General features: G+C 39.3%; 1 protein-coding gene across 1 annotated transcript in view; it reads left to right on the top strand.

Moving 5' to 3' along the window:
• The window catches only part of DGKI (diacylglycerol kinase iota), a 344,361-nt gene that overhangs the window by 140,198 nt on the left and 177,542 nt on the right, over positions 1-26,621 (top strand). Inside the window, exon 19 of the mRNA XM_040259956.1 lies at positions 13,311-13,510. Within this exon, the coding sequence (XP_040115890.1) occupies positions 13,311-13,510 (200 nt within the window). The remainder of the gene's footprint in view (positions 1-13,310; positions 13,511-26,621) is intronic.

The following is a 26,621-nucleotide window of genomic DNA, read 5'->3' as shown; positions in this document are numbered from 1 at the left end:
TCATGGCAAATAGATGGGGAAACAATGGAAACAGTGATAGACTAATTTGGGGGGCTCCAAAATCACTGCAGTTGGTGAGCACAGCCATGAAATTAAAAGATGCTTGCTCCTTGGAAGAAAATTTATAACCAACCTAGACAGCATATTAAAAAGCAGACATTACTTTGCCAACAAAAGTCCATCTAGTCAAACCTATGGTTTTCCCAGTGGTCATGTATGGATATGAGAATTGGACTATAAGGAAAGCTGAGCGCCGAAGAATTGATGCTTTTGAACTGTGGTGTTGGAGAAGACTCTTGAGAGTCCCTTGGACTGCAAAGAGATCCAACCAGTCCCTTCTAAAGGAGATCAGTCCTGGGTATTCATTGGAAGGACTGATGCTGAAGCTGAAACTCCAATACTTTGGCCACCTGATGTGGAGAGCTGACTCATTGAGAAGACCCTGATGCTGGGAAAGATTGAGGGCAGGAGGAGAAGGGGACAACAGAGGATGAGATGGTTGGATGGCATCACCGACTCGATGGACATGGGTTTGGGTAGAGTCCGAGAGTTGGTGATGGACAGGGAGACCTGGCGTGCTGGGGTTTATGGGGTTGTAAAGAGTCAGACACGACTGAATGACTAAACTGAACTGATTCCTGTCTTTAAAATATATATTTATCCAGTTTTTTTCCAGCACTATTTGTGAAATAGACTTTCCTTTTCTATAGAATTGCCTATAGATTCTTTTTTTGTGTAGAATTTCAATTATTTTCTATAGAATTGCCTTGGAGCTTTTGCCTCTTGATTGTATGTGGGTCTTTTTCTAAACTCCATTTTGTTTCATTGATTTGTTGATCCTATGCCACTTCCATACTGTTTTGATTGCTATAGATTTCTTTTAAGTCTTCAACCTGGTAATATGAATCTTTTCACTCTGTTTTTCTAAGAGTGTTTTAGTGATTATACATCTTTTGATTGTATACAGATTTTAGAATCAATTACTATCTACAAAAAATGTTTTGATTTTAATTGGGATTGCTTTGAGTCTATAGATAAATTTAGGAAGAATTGGCATATTAACTTTATTGAGTATTCCAATCTATAAACATTATATATTTCTCCATTTATTTAGTTGTTCTTTAATTTCTCTTAGCAGTCTTTCATAGTTTCAGTGCAGTTCAGGTCTTTGGATACCTTTTGTTAAGTTCATTCCTGAGTATTTTATACTATTTAAGTAGTATTATTTTAAATTTCACATGTAATCATTATTGCTAATACATAGAAATAACTCATATGTATGTGTACACATGTGTAGATATTTGTCTTGCAACTTTGCTAAATTCACTCATTACTTCTAGAGTTCTTGATATATTCTTTGGGTTTTTTTGACCTAATTGAGTGGTTTGTAAATAGGGGCAAGTTTTATTATTTCCTTGGGGTCACTCAGTCATGTCTGACTCTTTGTGACACCATGGACAGGGGTCCACCAGGGTCCTCTGCCCAGGGGTTTTTCCAGGCAAAAATGCTGGAGTAGGTCGCCATTTCCTTCTCCAGGGGATCTTTCTGACCCAGGCATCAAACCCGGCTCTCCCACACTGTGGGCAAATTCTTGACCATCGGAGTCACCAGGGAAACCCCACACCTTTAATTTTTCTTGCCTTAGTGAATGAGCTGGCAATAAGTAGAGTTACAGTGGTAAAAATGAACAGCTTGCCTTATTCCTGACTGTAGGAGGGAGCATTCAATGTTTCATTAGATATGAAAAACCCTTTATGTAATTAAGAAATTATGGTTCTATGAACAGTTTTCTGAGAGTTCTTTTTTTTTTTAATCACAAATGAGTGATATATTTTATCAAATGCTCTTTTTTTGGTATATATGGAAATGACCTAATTTTCTCCTTTGTTTTCTTTATATCACAGATTCCACTGATTTTTTTTAAAGAATTACTAATCTTGCATTTTCAAGATAAGGCTCACTTGATGTATTATCATTTTTTAATATGCTGGATTCAGTTTACTAGTATTTTGTTAAGAATTTTTGTGACTATGTGTATGAAAGATACTAGTCTATAAATTTATTTTCTTGTAATATCCTTTATGGGTCTTGGTATCAAGGTTATGTTGGCCCCCATACATTGAAATAGGAAATGTCTGGTTTTTGAAAGATTTGTATAAGATTGGTATTACTTTTTCCCTTAAGCATTTCATAGAATTTAATTCTCAGAGCTTGAGATTTCTCTTGAGGCAAGAGTAGATATAGAATTACTCACATTTTCTATTTCTTATTCAGTCAGTTGATAAACTGTATTTTTCAAGGAATTTGTCCACTCCAAAGAAATTAAGTCTGTTGGCATAAAGTTGTTCACAGTGTTCTCTTATTATTCTTTTAATGTCTGTAAAATCCCCTCCTTTATTCTTGATGAAAGTAATATGTTACAGACCTTTTACTCTTATAATTCCATTTTTATCTCCCTTATTTTGTACTAGTTTTTTTTTTATCTACTACCCTTCAGTTCAGTTCAGTTCAGTCACTCAGTCGTGTCTGACTCTTCACGAGCCCATGAATCACAGCACGCCAGGCCTCCCTGTCCATCACCAACTCCCAGAGTTCACTCAGACTCACGTCCATCGAGTCCGTGATGCCATCCAGCCATCTCATCCTCTGTTGTCCCCTTCTCCTCCTGTCCCCAATCCCTCCCAGCATCAGAGTCTTTCCAATGAGTCAACTCTTCGCATGAGGTGGTCAAAGTACTGGAGTTTCAGCTTTAGCATCATTCCTTCCAAAGAAATCCCAGGGCTGATCTCCTTCAGAATGGACTGGTTGGATCTCCTTGCAGTCCAAAGGACTCTCAAGAGTCTTCTCCAACACCACAGTTCAAAAGCATCAACTCTTTGGCACTCAGCCTTCTTCACAGTCCAACTCTCACATCCATACATGACCACAGGAAAAACCATAGCCTTGACTAGATGGACGTTAGTGGGCAAAGTCATGTCTCTGCTTTTGAATATATATAAACCCCACATTTCAGTATTAATATTTTTGCTTTTATCATTATTTTGAAGAAATTTAGAAATGAAAGAACAGTCCATAGTCTGTTATATGTACCCACATATTCACCATTTCCAGCTTTTGTCACTTCTTTCTATTGATCAAATTTCATCTAGTATCATTTTGCTTGAGTTTGAAAGATTTCCTTTAGCATTTCTTATAGGACAGTTGTCTTGGCAGTAAATAATTTCATATTTAACTTTTCTGAAGTGTCTGTATTTTATCCTCATTTTTTTGGGAAATATATTTTTATGAATATAGAATACTGGATTGACTAGTTTCTTTTCGGGCTTGTCTCAGCACTTTATTTCTTCTTTTTAGTACTTTGTTTATTTTTGGCTGAGCTGGGTCTTCATTGCTGAGAGGACTTTCTCTAGTTGTGGTGTGCGGGCTTCTCGTTGCAGGGGCTTCCCTTGTTGTGGAGCACAGACTCTAGGAACATGAACTCAGTAGCTGTGGCACACGGGCTCAGTTGCTCTGCAGCAGGTGAGATCTTCCCAGACCAGGGGTCGAGCCCGTGTGCCTTGCGTTGATGCTGGATTCCTATCCGCTCAGACCAAGTCGGTGATGCCATCCACCAAGGTCGCTTTGGCACTCTCAGTATGTGCTTTCACTTTCTTCTGACCTCCATGTTTTAGGGATGAACAGCCAGTTACCATCGGTATCATTGTTCCCTTGGTGTAATGTATCTTTTTTTCTCTGATTTTTAGATTTCTCTTCTGTTTTTAAGCCTCTCTGTGTTTGTTTTGCTTTTCTGTCCCTGCTGTAAACAAATCACCACAGGTAGTGGCTTAAGACCACACATGTTTATTCATAGAGTTTGGGAGGTCAGAAGTCGAAAGTGGGTGGTTGAGCTGTCTTTCTTCCAGAGACTCTGGAAAGGACCCAGTTTCTTGTCTTTTTCCACTTGTTGAGGTGGTCTGAATCCCCTGGCTTATGGCCCTGCCTCACTCTGACCTCTGCTTCTATACTCACGTCTTGTCCTCCGACTTTCGTGCCTTCCTCCTTTGCTTGCAAGGACCCTTGTGAAGACACTGGGGGCCCCTTCCTCAGATAATCCAAAATAATCTCCTATCTCAACATCCTTAGTTTAATCATAACAGAAAAGACCCTTTTGCCTTGTAAGTTTTCATAGTTTTTGGGCATTAGAATACAGGCATCTTTTTCTTGGTGGTGGTTGTGGTGGGCATCATTCTAACTTCCACATGATTTTCTTTGTATTTATCCTCTTTTGGGTTCATTGGTCTTTTTGAAACAGAAGTTTGACTTTTTCCCATAGATTTGGAGTATTTTCATCTCCTTTGGAGTGTTTTCTGCTCCTTTATGTGTACTAAAGATTGCTTGTTGTCTCACAGATCCTAGAAAACAATTTCATCTCTTGTTTTTCAGGTTAAATAATTTCTGTTGTTCTGTTTTGATGTTTACAGACCCTTTCTTTTTTATGCTGTCCAGTTTGCTCTTAAATCAATTTAGTGGTCATTTCAAAAATGTTTTCTTCATCCTGGGTCACATTTTCTTGCTTCTTTGTCTAGTATGATTGATTATATGCTGGAGAGATGATATGTTGTATGCAGTCTGGCTTTTATTTTATTGTGACTTAGCTGATACATTTTTAGCATCATATTCTACTAAGTCTAATGTAAGGGATGGATGCTACTAGGCTAGTGTTAAAATGAAAAAATCAATAGGATGTGTTAGTTATACAAATTTGTTTGATCCCAGGCTGTTGTTGATTGTCTGACTGTACTGTATTCACTCTGTCATAATACTGCAGATTTCAGGGGATTGATATGCAAATAGCTTGAACCCATATAGGTGATGTTTTTCCAACTTGCACCATTGAATCCCAGGCTAGATCTTGGCAGAGAAGCTGAAGAGCCCCCTTTGCGCCTTTTTTGCCTCTCATTTACTCACCTTAAGAGTTTAGTTCAGTTCAGTCACTCAGTCATGTCTGACTCTTTGTAACCCCATGAACCACAGCACCCCAGGCCTCCCTGTCCATCACCAACTCCCAGAGTCCACCCAAACCCATGTCCATCGAGTTGGTGATGCCATCCAACCATCTCATCCTCTGTTGTCCCCTTCTTCTCCTGCCCTCAATCTTTCCCAGCATCAGGGGCTTTTCATATGAGTCAGTTCTTCGCATCAGGTGGCCAAAGTATTAGAGTTTCAGCTTCAACATCAGTCCTACCAATGAACACCCAGGACTGATCTCCTTTAGAATGGACTGGTTGGATCTCCGTGCAATCCAAGGGACTCTCAAGAGTCTTCTCCCACACCACAGTTCAAAAGCATCAATTCTTCGATGCTCAGCTTTCTTCATAGTCCAACTCTCACATCCATACGTGACCACTGGAAAAACCATAGCCTTGACTAGACAGACCTTTGTTGGCAAAGTAAATGTCTCTGCTTTTGAATATGCTATCTAGGGTGGTCATAACTTTTCCTCCAAGGAGCAAACATCTTTTAATTTCATGGCTGCAGTCACCATCTTCAGTGATTTTGGAGACCAGAAAAATAAAGCCAGCCACTGTTTTCCCATCTATCTGCCATGAAGTGATGGGACCAGATGCCATGATCTTAGTTTTCTGAATGTTGAGTTTTAAGCCAACTTTTTCACTCTCCTTAATAGTTAATCTACTTCAATTGAACAAAAATAGAGAAAGACATAAGTATACCAGGAGGCTTCCCTAGTGGCTCAGACAGTAAAGAATCTGCCTGCAATGCAGGAGACTGAAGTTCAATCCCTGAGTTAGGAAGATCCCCAGTCCATGGGGATGCAAAGAGTTGAACACAACTGAGTAATTAAGAATAATAAATAATACAAGTAAACCACATTGAGAATGAGTACTTAGGTTTCTACATTATGACTCTTACCTGTTTCACAAAAACATTCTTGACCCATCAGTTCAGTTCGGTCGTTCAGTTGTATCTGACTCTTTGCGACCCCATGGACTGCAGCATGCTAGGCCTCCCCGTCCATCACCAACTCCCGGAGTTCACTCAAACTTACGTCCATTGACTCAGTGATGCCATCCAACCATCTCATCCTCTGTCGTCTCCTTCTCCTCCCACCTTCAATCATTCCCAGCATCAGGGTCTCTTCAAATGAGTCAGTTCTCTGTATCAGGTGGCCAAAGGATCGGAGTTTCAGCTTCAGCATCAGTCCTTCCAATAAATATTCAGGACTGATTTCCTTTAGGATGAACTGGTTGGATCTCCTTGCAGTCCAAGGGACTCTCAAGAGTCTTCTCCAACACCACAGTTAGTAAGTATTCAATAATGCCTAGATTAATTTTAATCAGCAGAAGGCACGTTTTTCAAATAAAGCCCTTTCTTTTTCACCGTCTTCTGCTTCATACTGGCCATGCATTAGTCCTGTGGCTAATACTGTCAAAGTAAGGCAGGGGACTCTAGATGGTATGTGGTAAAATTTGGGAACATGAAATTATTTCCTAGCATCATAAAATGCTAGTGTGAAAACAGGCCATAATAGCCTACCAAAAACTCATCACTTATATACAGAAACTGAATCTACGGAGCTATTTTTGCTGTAAATAGTGACTCATGTGGACAATAATGAAGTGAATTGCAGTACAATTGCTGATTGTATATAGACCGCTTACAGCATGCATTGAAGTAGGATTTTGAAACATACCCATATCCTGAAATCTAAATATTTGATAAAATGGAAAACAATAAAGCTTAATGGCATTGCTTCATGGCAATAAAACAGCATGTAAAAACTTGTATAGATAAATGTGGAGTGGATGATAATGGTGCCACTGCAAATTACTTAATAATTTCTCATTTTGGTGACTAAGGTTGTATATCAGACAGGGAAAATAACCCATGTGAGGTAGTTCAATTGAGGAAATTTAATCCAGGGGACTAATTATGGGATGTTAGAAGAAGAACTGGAAGGAAGTAACCTGTATGTAGCGATCCATGGATTGGCAACTGCAGAAATTCTCTGCAACCTCCAAGGCTGGAGGGATAAAGGGTAGAGATGGTATTACCAGCACTCAGGAGTCAGGGCCACTAGGCAGGGGTAGAACCCTGGAGAAGTGGCATTGATGGGTTCTGCAGCAAGGGTCATCAGGCGGGAGCTGGGACTCCAGAGAAAGGAATCAGGCCATGTGAGCTGGGCTCTTTGCTGTGGTTTGCTGCCTGTCTGGGCTGACCATAGAGTCAGGGGTGGCTGGGTGGGAGTGCTTGCCTGTGGGAAATGGAAGCACAGAGAAGAATCAGCCACAGTCAGATACTGCTTGAGAAAAAGAGAGCTAAGGAGAAAGATTTGCTCTCTCCTCTCTTTCTCCCAGCTAATTTGTATATTTATATTTTTGTTTCTTGTTCCTAGTCCTTTAATAATCTGAGTTGATAATGTGTATGATGTGAGCTAGAATACTAATTTTTCTCTATTATAGGAAGAAGTATTATCTATGATTTCTACAGTAATTTATAATCCCATATTCAAATATTCTGCGTCCTCACGCATATGGTTTATCCTGTGCTTTCAATGCATTTCCTTTGACCTTTATATCTTGTCCTGTGCAAACACCTCTATTTGAATTACATCTCAATATTTAATAAGGATCGTCTATTTTTCTTTATGTTTTCAGAAGGTTCTCAGTCATTTGTGGACCTTATTCCTTGAAATTAATTATAGAATTTGTTTGACAAGATTCTTCACAGTAGTATTTCTCGTATTCACTTGGAATTACATTGAATTGATTATTTTGGAGGAAATTAATATTATTAGAATATTAAGTTGTCCCATCCATGAGTATGGCATGACTTTCCATTTCTTTAAGTTTTCCTTTGTGTCTCCAATAGTTTAAAATTTTTCTGCCTAAAAGTCTCATGCATTGCTTTGTTGTTTGTGTTGATATTATATGACATCCTATTTTTTTAATGTTTTTTATTTTGATTTTACTTAGTTATGGCCAGGAAAGGGGAATACTATTGGATTTTTTAATGTGATAGCATACCTTTCTTATGAGGTTTAATTCTTGGCCTGTGAATTTTCTTGGAATTTCTAGGTATGGGATGATACCTGTGGGAATATTACCAGGTTTGCCTTTTTTTTCTTCCAAACCTTTTTCTTCCAGTTTTATTTTCTTGACTTACTATGTTGTTCAAGAACCTCCACTACTATGCTGAAAACTTTCAGTACTGGTGGAGCATTTTGTCCCTTGAAAGGAATGCTTTCATATTTTCTTAATTCCAAATAGTGTTTTCTCTAGGAGTTTTGGTAGATGACTTCCATCAGTTAAATAAGTTATGTCCTATTCCTAGTTTTCTAACAATTGATTCTAAAAGGCACTAACTTTATTTTTTTCTGCATCTTTTGGGATAATGTTTTTTTCACTTAAAATGTAATGTCGTGAAATTATATTTCCTTTTTTGCTTTATTTTATTTTTATTAAAGTATAATTCATTTACAATGTTGTATTAGTTTCAGGTGTACAGCAAAGTGATTCGGATATATGTGTGTATGTATATATATTCTTAGATTCTTTTCTATTTTACAAGATGAGTATAATTCCCTGTTAAGTCCTCATTGTTTACCTATTTTGTACATAGTAGTATATGTATCAGAGAAGGCAATGGCACCCCACTCCAGTACTCTTGCCTGGAAAATCCCATGGATGGAGGAGCCTGGTGGGCTGCAGTCCATGGTATCGCTAAGAGTTGGACACGACTGAGCGACTTCACTTTCACTTTTCACTTTCATGCATTGGAGAAGGAAATGGCAACCCACTCCAGTGTTCTTGCCTGGAGAATCCCAGGGACAGGGGAGCCCGGCGGGCTGCCATCTCTGGGGTCGCACAGAGTCGGACACGACTGAAGCGACTTAGCAGCAGCAGCAGTGTATGTATGTTAATCTCAAATTCCTAATTTATCTACCCCCCAACACCCCCCACATTTTGCTTTCCCCTTTGGTCACCATAAGTTTGGTTGGTATGTCTATGAGTTTGTTTCTGTTTTGTAAATAAGTTCATCTGTATAATTTAAAAAATTTCCACAAACTAGTGCTATCACATGATATTTAAAATTATATTGGTATGTGATATTGGTATAAAATTCAGTTAAAATTTTGTTTTCTGTTGCTGCTCTTATCTGGTTTTGTCATCTCAGCCATAGCATCATTTTCTAAAACAAGTTTTATTAGACACTGTCTTTCTTTAAAACTTGGATAAACTTGTAAAACATCTAAGTCCACTTAGCACATTTTGGTGTGGGGTTGGAATGAGAAACGTTTTTGATAACTTTCAATTTTTAAAACCAGCTTAAGCTATCCAATTTCTGTATTTAGTATACCAATTTTTACAGTTATATTTTCCCAGAAATTTATCTAGAGTTTCCAGTTTAACATATAGATCTTCATAACACGACTTCTAAACTTAGTTCATGTACACTGTGCAGATACACCCACAGCTTACAGTTTGCAGAACAGTAACTGCACGTTTAATTGATTAAAACTGCAGTGTTCATAACATATTCTGGGAGAAGAATTACAAATTTCCCAATGTAATATATGTCTTGACTTGAGTAGCTGCCCACAATATTCTTATTTAGAAAGACATTCATGATAGTAATATGTAGGCTTCCATTAAAAATGGGTTTATGTTGCTTTCAAACTATAGAATATTCAGTTGCTTTGTTGATAAAATCTAAAGAGGAAGGAAGATACTTATTTCTGTTTATCATGCACATTAATGTCCCATCTTATTTGGTTAGTATTTAATATCATGTACAATCACATAATATATTTATCTTCTTTTGTTTTATTTTTTTAATAAAACAAATTTTTCCCTGTTTTGTTATTTGATATTACAAGATTTGTTCATCTTAAAAAAACAAAACAAAACAGATTTTCATGTGGCTGATCGTCTCCTGTGTTTCTTATCCACGTCACTGACTGCTGCCTTGGGCATTTCTGTTCAGGGACTGGGTCTGGGAGTCAGTACCCAGTCTCTCCCAGTCAGTGGGGAGAAGGAAATGTTGGAGGACTTGCCCTTGTTTCTCTTCTCGTCTCCCAACCCAGAGTTGTTCATCCTGTCATCTGGCAGCAGGTGGAATAAGGACTTGAGTAGTAAGAAGGAGGACGAGATTTGAAGAGAGATGAATAGTATTCTGGGGAGGAGCACATTGTGGAAAGACAGAAGATCTCATGCTATTCCTGTGGACTTAAAGTTGTTAGTGACTGTAGGACAGTGAATGGCCACAGATGTACTTAGCTTTGTTTTCCTCCAAATACTATCAAAAAGGTAATATTTGACATTTTCACAACAATATAACATGTTAGGTTGAACAGACAATTGAATAGCTGTCTTTAATATGCCAATAGATTTTTTATTGGTGGATTCAAAAATCCTGGACATTATTATGGTTGTTAGAACCTGTGCCTTATAGGATGTGAAGCCTACACCCATCTGAATGATGAAAAATACCTATTTCTAGCAAGTCTTTTAAAAATTACTTTTAGTCTAGCTTTTTCCAAAAATAAATTACTGTGGTTGTGCTAACACGAATAGAGCTGTCTTTATTCTGAGAAGCTAATTACTGTAATTCCTCTTGTGCCTGTGCAGCGATCTCGGATTGATTCTGAAATGCCAGTGGAACTGCCATTGACAGCTATTTACCTCTGTTTGTTGCACTTGCTATTGATCTACCACTGAGGCTGAGAATATGGTTTAAACATGCTCTATGGTACCGTGGAAGCCTTCTGATACCAAGGGGTTGGAAAGGATTTAAGTAGTTTCACGTCCTGTCAAACCCAAGGAGTAACTTCTTACTTACTTGGCTGGTTCTGCACTTTTATTTGTCATTGAAAAGTGAAAGTGAAAGTTGCTCAGTTGTGTCCGACTCTGTGCGACCCCACGGACTGTAGCCATCCAGGCTCCTCTGTCTATGGAATTCTCCAGGCAAGAATACTAGAGTGGGTAGCTGTTCCCTTCTCCAGGGGATCTGCCCAACCCAGGGATCGAACTGGGGTCTCCTGCATTGCAGGCAGATTCTTTACCAGCTGAGCTACCAGAGAAGCCCTTTATTTGTCATTAGGCCTAGTCAAGACTGAGGAAAAAGGAAGAAACTGGTATTTCTCCCAGTGAATGAAGAGATACAGCTTTGTCAGATAAATATTGGACTGAGAATTACTTGAAGGAAAGGGAAATATATTGGGAAAGTCCTGGAGATGCTAATAGTGCGTCAAATCCATAGGTTAACTTAAATGGGTCATTTAAGTACAATCAGAGAAACTTTCAGCTCAATAACAGGATTGGGTAATAGGCTAGAAATAATTTTAATAAATTCTCACTTCATTCTCCTCTGCCTCCTTGTTCTACTAATTGAATAAAATTGTATGTAAGGGTTACAGTTGAATGCTTTTTAACGTCAAAGGTGTTCAATAATGATAAGTTCTTTTCAGTTTTTGTTCTATTTTCTTTCCCTCCTTTCTGTTCTTTTGTGTTTCTTTTATCTCTGCATTTATACATAAACAGGTTTCTATTGTTCAGATTAATGTGAGTGCAAAAATAGTTCAAAGCACAAAATAAATACAAATACCTGGGAACCAAATTAGTGAAAGCTGACTTCACAAATCTCAGTTAACAAGTTTTTATTCCTCATTCATAAGATAGAGGTGAGAAGTATGGAAACAAGCTGATAATATGTAGACTTCCATTTTTGAGTGAATCTTTTAGATTTTGAGCTATAGTTAGTATTAACTCCTTTTAAAGATTTGTTTACTTTGTTATAAATTGATACTCAAAATGCATTATAATAGAACCTTATTGAACAACTGTTAGTAGTATCTACTATAGTTAAATATACATCTAAACTTACAGCATAGCAATTCTACTCATTTTATGTATGTATCCACCAAGAGATACACACAAGAAAGTTTGCATCAATAATAGCCCCAAACTTGAAACAGCCAAATGTTTACCAGGGGAAGAGTAGATAAATATACTTTTCTATTACTTAGAAATAATGATAAGCAAAAGTCAGATATGAGACTACATATTGTATGATTTATCTTATATTAACTTCAAGTTCAAACACATTGAATCTATGGTAATAGAAATCAGTTAGTGGGAGGTGAGAGGAGTATAAATAGATTGGGGATTGGACAGAAGCACTTGGAAACCTTCTGGTTGCTGTAAATTGCCTAAAACTTAATCTGGATGGAGATTCACATATGTGTATAAAAATGTTCATCAAACTGTATAAGACAGTTTGGGCACTCTCTATGTAGGCTGTAACCAAACATATTATTTGATTTTAGTTCATCCCTGTAAGGGTGAGTGATACTAAAATAATCTTTTTTTTTTTTTTTTTACTAAGGCAGAGAAGTTATGTTAATTCACTGCAGAATTTTAATGTTGGATTGACTTTTCATTTTGTGGCTACTGTAGTGAACCAAGCTCTTATTGTGTTTGATTTTGATCCTCAAAGCTGCTTTACTCTTCAGAATGTTTTCAACTGAGGATTATTATTTTGCATTTCATTGATCTTATACAGATTAGGAGTAGTTTGAGGAGGTTTTAGGTAAGAAGGAAAAGCTTGCCTGAAGTTTGAAAATTTTTCTATGGATGGGTAGCATATTTTAATATAATGCATATTTAATATATAACTATAAGAATTATATATTATAAATATATAAATATATTCATATATTAACTATAGTATAGAAGCTGTCTTAAACTATGTATTTTATCTTTTTTAATATTCTTTCTGTTTTTCACACATTGGTTATTTAATGGAAGTAGATAACGAAAAGAGCTTTTGTATTAACCTAACATGATTAAGACTGAAAATACATAAAAGCAAAAAGTGGCTGTCAATGAGGATTTGCGATCAAGCTTTCAAAAGTTTAAACATTTTAGCTTATTTATATTCATGATTTACCCAAGGTTTCCCATTTTAGTCACGACTAACAGCTTTCATTAAGTATTTTTCAAAAACCTTTTGATTATATGCAGTAGACTTGGGGTTTCTGGGTTTCCTGAGTAGTAATTCTTTTTTTTCAAGATTTTTTAAAATGTGGATCATATTTAAAGTCTTTATTGAATTTGTTACAATGTAGCTTCTGTTTTCATGTTTGGGTTCTTTGACTGTGAGGCATGTGGAATCTTAACTCCCCGACCAAGGATTGAACCCGCACATCCTACATTGAAAGGCAAAGTCTTAACCACTGGACTACCAGGGAAGTCCCTCCTGAGTAACTCAGGCGCTAAGCTCTTGCTTCCTTTTGTCTCTTGTCTTTACAGGCTGCCCTGCAAGTCGGAGGCCACGGAGAAAGGCTGCACCAGTGTCGGGAAGTCATGCTGCTAACTTACAAATCCATCCCCATGCAAGTGGATGGGGAGCCCTGTAGGTTGGCCCCGGCTATGATTCGGATCTCACTGAGGAATCAGGCCAACATGGTTCAGAAGAGCAAGAGGAGAACGTCCATGCCTTTACTCAATGAGTGAGTCTGCGCTCGCCCACCTTTGTGAACACGGAGACCGCGGCAAGCAGGGCACTGAGCATGTGCATGGCCGGAGGCCTCCCTGTGCTGAGAGAGGAGAACAGTCCGGGAACCTCAGCTGCCCCTTGGCCTCTCGCACATATTTCTTCTTCATGTTTACTACACGGTGACCATACACTTCTTTCAGGAGTAATTGTGGTATGGTATGTTAGAGTGATGATGCTTTTTCACCGACCACCCACTTGAGTATATATTGACTGGGACCAGCCGAAAATCATTGAGTGGTTCAGGGTCATAAAACCTGTCTGGTTAAACGTGTTCGCTTTCATTTTAAGAAGGCACTGTTGGCCTCCTCTTCTTGACCCTGATCACTTGGAGAGTGTTGGTTTCTCCAGGGCAGAAGGTTGGCAGAACTGGGTTTTGGCTCACCGCTCCCCATGTTGCATCCCCTTCTGCTTGTTAGTGGACTGTCCCTTTTCCAATGCTCGCAGTTTGGAGTCTTATATTCTCTGATGCTTCAACTCAGTTTTTCCATTGCTGGAGAGCATCCTATTGTCTACTAGATGAGACCTGACCCCATGACTCAGTGCCTGAACAAAATGTAACCCTCCTGGACCCTTTCCTTTCTTGGGTGCTTTGATAAACTGATTTGGAAAAGGTGGTAATGACTGGCTATGTTGAGTGCACATTCATTTTATAGAGTCCCTTTATCTAATTTTTGATTGAAAATGTCTGTTTGGGCTTAGAGAAAGGGATGAAGAAACATGGGGATTTGAGGCATCATTTTGAGCCTCTTCTATATATCATGCCCCTGTGTCTGACCTGACCTAAGGTAAGGCCATTTCTGGGTTTGAATTTTGGCCATTCTTGTGTCACAGTGAGGTACCCTCGGAGGTGTTTCTCCTGTTCGTGGCCCGTGATGCATGGTTATGTATTTGTACTGAATGGCTGGCTTCCTCTAGTGCCTGCGAAGCAAGGGCATGCTTTGCCAAGGTATTTACTGAGTCAGTGTGACAACTACAGAAGTGCCTAGAATGAACCATGACACAGGGGTCGTCACTCTCTGCCAAAGCTTCACCCCTGTTCTGAAAAGGCAGATGTTGAAGAGTAGCATTTGACAGGGCACATAAAGCGTCTTCCTCTGTAGCCTCTGCTCCTAAGCTTGAGGGGTCTTCTCTCCTCTGCGCCCTCTTCTTCAAGAATCACTCTGCACTTCCCCAGCATTTTTCCTAGATCCTTATCCAGAGGGCTGGTTTAGTTGCCTTTTTCATTTTGTTTACATTCTGCAGCTAGAGAAACTCTTGGGTCATTTCGGCTGCTTTTTCTATCCTCTGCCATTCCCTGCTATTAGGTTGGATATACACTTTATGAGTTTCAGGCAAGGTGTCAGCAGTAGTATACAGCTGGCCATACTCTCTCTTAAAAATGTTCAGAGTTAGGCTGTGAACTATTGGTTTGAGAGAAAATCTGAACGACAAAGTGATAAGTCCTCTCTGAGATAGTCCAGGTTGTTTTGGATCACTTGTAGATCCCTTGTTAGCAGGGCTAAAAATTCTTAGTATCTATGGTCAAACAGCTCTCATTTTCATGCCTGGTGCTTCTACCCTTAACAGCCTTATCAGACATGTAATTGTTTTGGGTTGTTTAGTTTCAAACAATTTTTGCCCTTGAGAAAAAACAATTTGTTTTTGCTCAGAAACTGTGTTAAGAATTTATTGGGGCTTTCTTCATGTATTAAAATCAAATGTAAAGAATTGGGGTTTTTTGGTACATGGGGTACATATGATGTAACTTCACAGATTTAGCTGCAAGGGTGTTCAAGAAGCGATTTCATCTCAAAAATGCAGTCACATGCCACTAGGGGACAGTGGTGCCTCCATCTAAGCAGCCTCAGACTCGAAGATAGACTTCTGGGAAATGGCAGTAATAAAATTCTGTCCATTTCTTAAAAGGACATATATATATATATAATCTTAAAGATTAGCAAAGATCTTGATTCCTACTTATTATTAAAATTATCCTTCAACACTGCATTTTTAGAAAATCTGTCACCCACTACTCTTATTCACCCTCTGTGATTAGACCGCTTCTTGCTGTTTGGAAATCCAGCTTTTTCCACTAAATTTCCAAGTGGCGTTTCCAGTGTAAGGGAAGCCTGGCCACTGATACCTTCTTAGGCGTTTTCTTCTGCGTTCTGAGTCCTTCAAGCTTTTCATTCCTTAGGCCCCCGTCATGCAAAGTTCATCTTGGCAGTCAAGACAGAGAGCAGTCGGGCCTGTCTTGAACATCATCGTATTTCTGCTCTCCTGTTGCTCTTCTTGAGTTTGTCCCTTCCTTCCTTTTCATCTGTTGGCTTTTGCTCGAGTGCCTACTCCCATCGACATATGACTTTCCCTGAGAATCCTTTGCCTTCTGCTTCCGGCCATTAAATACACCACTCAGTGTCCCTGCAGTGCCTGAGGGACTTGTTGCCTGTCTCACCATTTATCAAAAGTAGTGTCATTACTGGCTGCCTTGTCTCCTCGGCTCTGGGGGAGACCCTGGGGTTTTTCCTACAGGGTCCCCAGTGCCCATCAGGGTGGAGTCTTAATGTTACATGTTGAACAAGGGACTCCCACAGGCATCAGATCTATAATGTTCCATCTGTTGCACTTCTCAGAAATCGATTCCAAAATAACATAAATCTAAAACTTTGTGAGTATAAAAATAATATAGAAAATCTCTTGATCGTATTTTATGGTAGTAAGTGGAAGATATATGCTTAATAATTTCGAGATCTGGTATACATGGATGGCTGGAGAAAATCCCATGAGAAACAGCTAAATGGCTTTCATGATGCCCCTAGATCTTTACTTCTGCAAAAAGAAAAAAAAAATCTAAAAAAATATTTATTGGCTTGTGATCCCATTTGCTATTACCATATACAAACTAAAAGACTAGCTAGGCCCATTAGGCTCACTACCCCTTCCTCTGCCCACCCCATTGATATAGGAGCATATGCCTTTATATGTCATGTATGGCTTATGAATCTACTTCAGATATGACTCTAATAAATATCATCCACCCCAAAAGTAATTGAGCAGGTTTGTCTAGGTTCATATTCATGTATTGGTAACATGATAGCCAGATAAACCTAGATCTTGCTATTTGAAAGGCACTCTTGAAGGAGATCAGAAGTTCTACATTAACTCAGGTGCTTAGGAAGATCTTAGACTGAGTTCTCTAGCAATTAAGACAGCAATGTGAAGGGTGACTGAATACTCCATGGGAAATATTTTCAGTTGGCAGACTCTAAATTGGGCAACTGGGTTCCCCCATCCTGGGCTGCTGAAAAGTACTATTGGTGATAACTGATAGCCCTTTGAGGATAATAAGGAGTTAATTCGTGGGAGGCTTCGTATAAGAATTTACATACCCAGCAGAAATGAGGGAGTAGGGTTATAGGGAAAGATAGATTGGGGAAGAGTGTTATACTGAAACCATTCAAATGGTCTCAGAGAGTAAGAGTTGTTACTAATAACATAAAAGTAACAGGAAATGCGGGGTTTCATTTCTTCGGTTCCACATTTTATCTTTTGTGGTAGCCATGGAAGACCCTCTCTTTTATTTTAATTTTTAAAGGAGGGGTAGAGAAGAGAGAGAAGTCTATGGTTTCACTCCACTGCCAAGAGTATCAGTGGAATTACGGCATCATTGTGATGAAATTAGTCTTTCTTGGTATAACCTTTAAGTTTTTGTTGGGTGGCTCTGTTCAAGATGGTTTTTCTTTTGACGTGAACATTTCAACGAAGCCCTGGAATCATGAGGACTATTTGTTAAGCGATTCAGCTTACCTTGATTCTGCTCAAAGATGAGTTGACTGGGCCAGCCTACCACTCGTGTGTGTGTGTGTGTGCGTGTGTGTGTCTGTGCACACACACAGATGGGTGCCCTCTGAGGCCTAGAGCCAGAGAGGACCGTGGTGCCCCGCAGCCCTGCGCAGCATCCGCGCTCCTGCAGCGGCTACAGGCGCCCTGCCTCGTGCCCCAGTCTGCAGCTTGCCTGAGCACCAGCCCTGCCATGTGTCCCGTTGGCTTCGTTGCTATCACTGGCTTTTTGGATTCTTTCTGTGGCTGGCTTGGTTTTCCTTTTCTTCTCATTCACTGTTTGGTGACGCGCTCATTTAAGTTCTGTTTAAATTTTGTGTGTCTCTCTTTCTCTCTCCCGGCTTGTTCCCTGTCTGTCCACGCTGTTTTGCTGACTGTCTTCGCTGCTCATTCCCTGCTGCCTCTAGTATCCATCAGGTGCAAGCTGCGGACCTGCGGAGAGTGTCTGCCCCCCCAGGCTCCTTCACCATGTGAGTACAAAACCGTTCTGTTTTTACATTGTGTCTCTCAGCTTCATCTCCTCCTCAGGGCCAGAGGACCTGCATCCTCGTCCTTCACAGGTCTGCTTCTCAGACAAAGAACCACCTTGCTGTGATTGTCCACTTTAGCCCTTCTTTGATTTGAGACGCAGCTGTGAAGTTCTCTGTGTTCTGTTCATCTCAGTCTTCTATGAGTTCACGGTTTAAGTTTTTTGATTAGATACTTCAGGGTCCAAAGTTGCACGGGGTTGTATGAAATTCCATACCAAGCTTTGGTTTCTGTGGAAAGTAAACCCATTAGACCATTCCATCATCTATGGCTCTGACCTTGAAGCAGTGCCCGCTACCCTTGATTCTGTGGATGGAGCCCTGAAATTATGGATATGTGTGGAGCTTTGAATGTACATACGTGCAAAGATGCACCCGCTACCCTTGATTCTGTGGATGGTCCCCTGAAATTATTGATACGGTTGGAGCTTTCAGTGTACATACGTGCAAAGAAGTACCTGCTACCCTTGATTCTGTGGATGGTCCCCTGAAGTTACTGATATGTGTGGGGCTTTCAGTGTACGTACGTGCATTTGTGCATTTTTCCTGGTTGAGCATCCGTAGTGGTAATAAATGATCAATGACCCAAAGTTGTCAGTGAGTTGGCAAAATGCATTTTATACATAGTAGTTTGTACTTAGCACACTTTATGCTTTCTTTTTTTTCTGGTGAAGAACAGAAAGAAATTATTTTTTTAGCACTTCAGGACTTTTTTATGCTGTTGCTTCTTTCTTGCCCTTGCTTCTTTTCTCCATCTTACATATACTTGTATTATGTTTCAGGTGCTGTTAAAGGTGCTTTACATACATCAACTAACTTACTCCCCAACACCCCTATGCTATAAGTGGTATTATTGCCTCCATGTTATATATGAGGGATCTGATGAACAGAGAAGTTAAGTAACTTCAGGAAGGTCACGCAGCTAATAAGTGGTAGGCTAGGATTCATACTTCTGCAGCCTGTTTTCAAATTTCATGCTCTTAACAATTTATAATCTGCCATTTTTTATCAATCAGTATCCTTTGTATTTCTCAGAGCTCAGTTGAACAACTGCCTTTGCTAAGAACTATACCTTGATTATTTCTGGTAGAACTAGTTATGTCCTCATTGGAATTCACTATTACAATGTTGTACTTATTATAGTTCTCAAGGTATAATCCATTGGTACTAATTATATTAGCTCTGTATCTGTATATATCCCGCACTACACTTAGGCCACTTGAAATCATTTACAGTATCTTCCTATGACTTTTGTATCCCCAGTCCTGATCACAGACCTTAACACAAAGTATTCTAAAATTAGAAAGAATTGTTTGTTGGTTGGTGGGATGAATGAATGAAAGAATGCATGTCCAAATAGAACCATGCCAATATCTAACATCCAGGGATGTGCCAATGTGACTCCTAAAGTTCAGTTATTATATAATTTTACTTTCAGCTCTAATCTTGTGGAAACATGCTTATTTATTCATTTATTGCAAAATGTTTTTCTGAAAGTATTATTTTGTACTTGCTCTGTGTCAGATCCCATTTTCTGCCTAGTATTTAGGGGTTGAGCACAACAACCCTATACTTTCATGGAACTCAGTATTGACTGGTCAGACAACAAGAAAATAGCATTTACTTTCTAATTTGGCAGCTGTTACTGGGGTATATTATTCTACGTAAGTCCTGTTCAATAAATTTGAGTCCTGAATGGCTCTCGGTGTTCATTATTTTCAGCACCTTTGTTGATAGAGTTCAAACAATTGAGAATATCAACGGCAGACATGCGGGTGATATTTGTCATATTTATATCATCATTTAAGCTTTGGTTGTGTTTGTTTTCATCATATAATTTAAATGAGGCTCTTTTTTCCTTTCTTTTCTGTTTCCAAGCATGTATGCTATGGGAAGGTGAACTGTCTTGTTAGTTTTCATAGAGTGTAACAGGACCCCAGATATGGCCACTTAAAACTTGACTATTGATCTAAAGTATTTTATACTTATATATGCTATGTTAATTAATGCATATTATAGATTTTATATCTGTATAACTGATGACTTACATAATAAGTATTTATTAAAGTATTATTTTAAAAATTCGATAACTAAACACTGTCCAATAGAGCAAGGAAAGTGGAGAAAAAAATCCAAGCACAATAATAAGCATTGTCTTTATATATTGGGCTGGCCAAAAAGTTGGTTTGGGGTTTTCTGTAAGATTGTATGGAAAAACCCAAACTCACTTTTTGGCCAAGCCAATATGGCAGAGGTAAACTTAGCTTAGACCCACTCTCATGCTGCCATTTGCAGCAGTGTTTGAGAATCACATTAACCTTGCCTTGGTCCTTATGAAAGTCAGGATTCCAGTTTAGTGAGCTAAAATTTTTCTTTTTTTCTTTTTACTCTTGTATCAGCTATTCTCTGCTCAGAACAACTCTTTTTTACAGATGATCTTTCCTTTGGGAGAAACCTCTTTATGCTGTTTCTAAAGCAAATGTTACTTTCCTAAAGCAACTTGAATTATCCTTTCTCTCTAGCTTTCCAATGACTTTTTTTTTTAATTAGGGAGGAAGTCATAGTTTTGACAACATAATGCATAAATTATTAGGAATTGTGGCATACTATTAATATGTGCCTACAGGGGAAATTTCAGCTTTACACAAAGGAGAACCTTGAAATTTTTGTTTTGATCATATATGACCATATATGAGGGTAAACTGAACTGAACTGGTGAGGATAAAGCATCTGCCTGCCAATTCAGGAGACACAGGAGATTCAGGTTCAATCCTTGGGTCAGGAAGATCCTCCCTGGGCGGGGAAAGGGCAACCCACTCCAGTATTCTTGCCCAGAAAATCCCATGGACAGAGGAGCCCAGCAGGCTCCATCCATGGAGTTGCAAAGAGTTGGACATGACTGAGTGACAACAACAACAAATCAAAGGTATTTAGTGCCTTCATCCAATAGAACAAAGTAAAGTAAATGAATTATTTCACTACAGGTTTTATGTTCTGTACCTTTTTTTTTTTTTACATCAGAGAAAAGCTATAATTTCCAGAGTTGGCTTCGGTTCAGTCGCTAAGTCATGTCCAACTCTTTACAACCCCGTGGACTGCAGCACGCCAGGATTCCCTGTCCATCACCAACTCCTGGAGCTTGCTCAAACTCATGTCCATTGAGTCAGTGATGCCATCAAACCGTCTCATCCTCTGTCGTCCCCTTCTCCTCCTGCCTTCAATATTTTCCAGCATCAGGGTCTTTTCTAATGAGTCTGTTCTTGGCATCAGGTAACCAAAATATTGGAGCTTCAGCTTCAACATCAGTCCCTCCAGTGAATAAAAGGGACTGATTTCCTTTCGGGTTGACTGGTTTGATCTCCTTGCAGTCCAAGGGACTCTCAAGAGTCTCCTCCAACACCACAGTTCAAAAGCATCAATTCTTCGGTGCTCAGCTTTCTTCACAGTCCAACTCTCACATCCATACATGACTACTGGAAAAACCATAGCTTTTACTGGACAGACCTTTGTTGGCAAAGTAATGTCTCTGCGTTTTAATATACTGTCTAAATTGGTCATAGCTTTTCTTCCAAGGAGTAAGCATCTTTTAATTTCATGGCTGCAGTCACCATCTGCAGTGATTTTGGAGCCTGAGAAAATAAAGTCTGTCACTGTTTCCATTGTTTTCCTGTTTTCCATGAAGTGATGGGACCAGATGCCATGATCTTCATTTTTTGAATGTTGAGTTTTAAGCCAGCTTTTTCACTCTCCTCTTTCACCTTCATCAAGAGGCTCTTTAGTTCCTCTCCATTTTCTGCCATGAGGATGGTGTCATCTACGTATCTGAGGTTATTGATATTTCCCCTGGCAGTCTTTATTCTAGCTTGTGCTTCATCCAGCCCAGCATTTCACATGATGTACCCTGCATATAAGTTAAATAAGCAAGGTGACAATATACAGCCTTGATGAACTCCTTTCCCATTTTGGAACCAGTCCATTGTTCCATGTCCAGTTCTAACTATTGCTTCTTGACCTGCATACAGATTTCTCAGGCAGGTCAAGTTGTCTGATATTCCCATCTCTTGAAGAATTTTCTACAGTTTGTTGTGATCCACATAGTCAAAGGCTTTCGCATAGTCAATAAAGCAGAAGTAGATTTTTTTTTTTCTGGAATTTTCTTGCTTTTTCTATGATCCAATGGATGTTGCCGGTCTGATCTCTGGTTCCTCTGCCTTTTTTAAATCTAGCTTGAACATCTAGAAGTTCTTGGATCATGTACTGTTGAAGCCTAGCTTGGAAAACTTTGAGCATTATTGTGCTAGTGTGTGAGATAAGTGCAATTGTGTGGTAGTTTGAGCATTCTTTGGCTTTGGAATGAAATGGTATTGGGATGAAATACCTTTCTTTGCTATTAGAATGAAAACTGACCTTTTCCAGTCCTGTGGCCACTGCTGAGTTTTTCTAATATGCTGGCATATTGAGTGCAGCAGTTTCACAGCATCATCTTTTAGGATTTGAAATAGCTCAACTGGAATTCCATCACCTCCACTAGCTTTGTTCATAGTGATGCTTCCTAAGGCCCCGTTGACTTCACTTTCCAGGATGTCTGGCTCTAGGTGAGTGATCACACCATTATGGTTATCTGGGTCATGAAGATCTTTTTTGTATAGTTCTTCTGTGTATTCTTGCCATCTCTTCTTAATATAACATACCTTGTAACCTGGCCATTCTTACTTTTTTATTGAGATATAATTGACAGCTAGCATTATATTAGCTTCAAGTGTACCACATAATTATTCAGTGTTTGTTTATATTGTGAAATGATCATCACAGTAAGTCTAGTTAATATTGAGTTGGCCAAAAAGTTCATCCAACTTTTTCCATAAGATGTTACCGCGAAACCCAGTATCTATCATCATATGTAGTTACAATAGTTTTTTCTTATGATGAGAGCTTTTAAGATCTCTTAGCAACTTTAAAATAGACAATCCAGTTCAGTTCAGTTCAGTCTCTCAGTCATGTCCGACTCTTTGCAACCCCATGAATTGCAGCACACCAGGCCTCCCTGTCCATCACCAACTCCCAGAGTTTACCCAAACTCATGTCCATCGAGTTGGTGATGCCATCCAGCCATCTCATCCTCTGTCGTCCCCTTCTCATCCTGCCCCCAATCTCTCCCAGCATCAGAGTCTTTTCCAATGAGTCAACTCTTCACATGAGGCGGCCAAAGTATTGGAGTTTCAGCTTCAGCATCATTCCTTCCAAAGAAATCCCAGGGCTAATCTCCTTCAGAATGGACTGGTTGGATCTCCTTGTAGTCCAAGGGACTCTCAAGAGTCTTCTCCAACACCACAGTTCAAAAGCATCAATTCTTCCATGCTCAGCTTTCTTCACAGTCCAACTTTCACATCCATACATGACCACTGGAAAAACCATACCCTTATCTAGATGGACCTTTGTTGGCAAAGTAATGTCTCTGCTTTTCAATATGCTATCTAGGTTGGTCATAACTTTCCTTCCAATGAGCAAGTGTCTTTTAATTTCATGGCTGCAGTCAACATCTGCAGTGATTTTGGAGCCCCCAAAAATAAAGTCTGACAATACAATGCTATTAATTTTATTCACCATGTAGCAACCACATTACATCCCTAGGATTTATTTATTTTATAATGGACGCTTGTACCTTTTGACCTCCTTCACCCATTTCACCCTTGCCTCTCCAGTGTTGCTCAAAGAATTATTAGAGCAGTCCCTCAATTAATAAATTCATTATAATTAATGCCTTTACAGTAGAATCCCTGTTGAAGACTGCATACATGCACTATCTCATAAATCATAAATATTAATGTTATGTGGTCATGCCCCAAAAGCCCCCAAAAGTGTGTAACTATAAAATGAGTCTTTCTGGAACTCTTTCACTTTTAGGAGTTCTTTTCATTAAGTTCTGTTTCTCTCCTGCTCTTCCTCTACCAAAATGAAATAATGTGAACTGGTTACATCTAATTTATTCATTTTTTATCTTTCAAAAATATTATTCAGTGTCTACTTTAGATGTCAGATACTCTGTGGGATTCTGGAGATAAGAGATTAGAAAGCTAAGGTTACTACCCTGGAGAAATGGATGCACTGTAGGAATAGACCTACAGTGTTAACACAATTATGACACAATGTGAGAAGCGTCCAAATAGAGATTCTGGTTGTACTTCATGTGAATAACCTTTTATTGAGTATTTATTATATTTGTTTTTATACTTTAATATTTAAAATTAATATAGGGTCAAATTGACTTTTTTGATATATAATTCCCACTTTTAAGACTTGTATCGATCCATATAGCCAGCATCGTAATCAGGCTATAGAAGGGTTCTATTTTCCAAAAAGCTGCCTTGTAATCTATATCCTTTATGATCACACTCTCTAATCCCTGCATCTCTCATCTCAAACTCTGGCAACCACTGATTGTTATAGTTTTGTGTTTTGTAAAAGTGGAAGTGTTAGCTGCATCAGTCATGCCTGACTCTTTGCAACCCCATGGACTGTAGCCCACACCAGACTTCTCTGTTCATGGAATTCTCTAGGCAAGAATACTGGAGTGAGTTGCCATTTCCTTCTCCAGGGGATCTTTCTGACCCAGGGATTGAACCTGGGTCTCCTGCATTGCAGGCAGATTCTTTACCATCTGAGCCACCAAAGTTGGCAGCCCCAGTTTTATGTTCTAGAGAACGCCATATACATGGAATCACACAATATGCAACCTTTATAACTGGTTCCTTTGCATAAACATAACATCTTTGATATTTATCAGAGTTGTTTCATATATTAATCATTTGTTCCTTTTTGTTGCTGAATAGTATTCCCTGCATGGATGTTTTCATTTATTTACCCAATAACCCAAAAGGACATCTGAGTTATTTCCAGTTTTGGGTTATTCTGAATAGAGCTGTGTTAATATTGATTAACAAGTTTTGTAAAAACTGAGTGTTCATTTTTCCAGGTTAAACACCTGGGAGGGAGTCCAGGGTCATCTGGTAACTTCATGAGAAATCAACACACTGTTTTCCATTGTGGTTGTACCATTCTGCATTTCCACCAACTGTGTATGAGAGTTCCTGTTGTCCCCCATCTCTTTCAGCACTGAAAAATGTCAATATTTTAAAATTGTAATCATTTAATACCAGTGTCTTTTCATATGACTACTTGCCAGCTTTTATATAGTCTATAGTGAATCATCCTCTCAAGTCTATTGCACATTTCTTACACTGGGCTGTTTGTTTTCTTCCTGTTGAGTAAGATGGTCGAGTGTGTTGGATCCAAGCCTTTGTGAGTTATGTGTTTTGCTTAATCATTTCTTCCTTTTAGAAAGCAGTGGAATCAGCTTTCAGACCACAACTTCTGACTCATCTTCTGAGCGTTAGTTGTATTTTCGGAGCCTTTGCAATGCTGTTCCTGTTTGTGTGGCGTGTACCCCACCAAGCTGCAGGGTGGAATCTGAGTGGAGGTCTGCTCTGTAACTTCAGTTCCCAAAGTCTGTGGTACTGTGCTTAGGGCCAGATTCACACATCTACAGCTGAGGGATGAACCCAAGTTCACGAACGTCCCTGTGGAGTTGCTTCCCCGAGCTCCTGCCTCTCTCTCTCTCTCTCCCGTTGCCCCCTGTACTTTGCCATTTCTTGAGGCTCCCTTTTCAGATCCTTCAGCTAGAATGCTAAGGCTTTAGTTACCTCATTCTGCCGCATACCTCCTGAAACCATGTTCACCTCCAGGACCAGGGAACGAAAGGACCAGAAGAGAAAGAGAAGCACGGTCATTTATCCCACCCTCTTGGGACCACAGCTCCTCTTATCAGAGAGGAAGATTCCCTTTCCTTAAAGTGTTTTTTTTTTTTTAAGTATAGTTGATTTACAATGTTTGTGTTAATTTATACTGGACAGCAAAATGATGCGGTTATCCATATGTACATTTTTTTTCATATTCATTTCCATTATGGTTTATCCCAGGATGTTGAATATAATGCCCTGTGCTCTCCAGTAGTATCCTGTTGTTTATCTTCCTCTCTTGATAGTTTTAAGTACCTAAGACCTTTGTCATTGCTGCCACCAATGCAGCAAAATTGCCTGAGTGCTAAATTGTGAGAAGATGGAGTAGGAATAAAAGAGGAAGATGTTCCCCAGTTTCCCTGCTCATTCATAGTCCCTTTCCTATCCTCACAGCAGTTCAAGGGCTCTCCTAGAGCTTTCTCTGCCTTTGCTTGTTGTCCATGTTAGGCTTTGTACTGCCTGGAGTCCAGACTAGGGTTGATTAGAGGTCAAAGGAGGAGGGAGCTTATCATTAGTTGGATGGTATTTTAAATTCTGGTCTTCTCCCCGTCATTTATTTTTCGAGTTCTTAAATACCTGTTTTATGCATTCTTTCCAGGCTTTATGGCTGCATTCACTGGGGAAAAAGAATGGTAGGTGCTTACCTTCCTCACCCAGAACCAGAACTTCTCTGCTGGTTTTTTTTTTTTTTTCTTGGCTGCTTTGGGTCTTGGTCACTGCACAAGAGGGGGGATCATCTCTGTGTCTTGCAGGCTCCTTTGTTTCTGGGTGCAGGCTCTCTAGCTGTGGCACTCGAGCTTCAGTAGTTGCAATACTCGGACTTAGTTACACCATGACATGTGGGATCTTACTTCCCTGACCAGGGTTTGAACCCGCATATCCTGAATCCCAAGGCAGACTCTCACTCACTGCACCACTGGGA

This window comes from Oryx dammah, unplaced genomic scaffold (genome assembly GCF_014754425.2).
Source record: "Oryx dammah isolate SB20612 unplaced genomic scaffold, SCBI_Odam_1.1 HiC_scaffold_18, whole genome shotgun sequence".
In the NCBI taxonomy this organism is placed as follows: Eukaryota; Metazoa; Chordata; class Mammalia; order Artiodactyla; family Bovidae; genus Oryx; species Oryx dammah.
The sequence above is the reverse complement of the archived record's forward strand: the minus strand, read 5'-3'. Positions and strand labels throughout refer to the sequence as shown.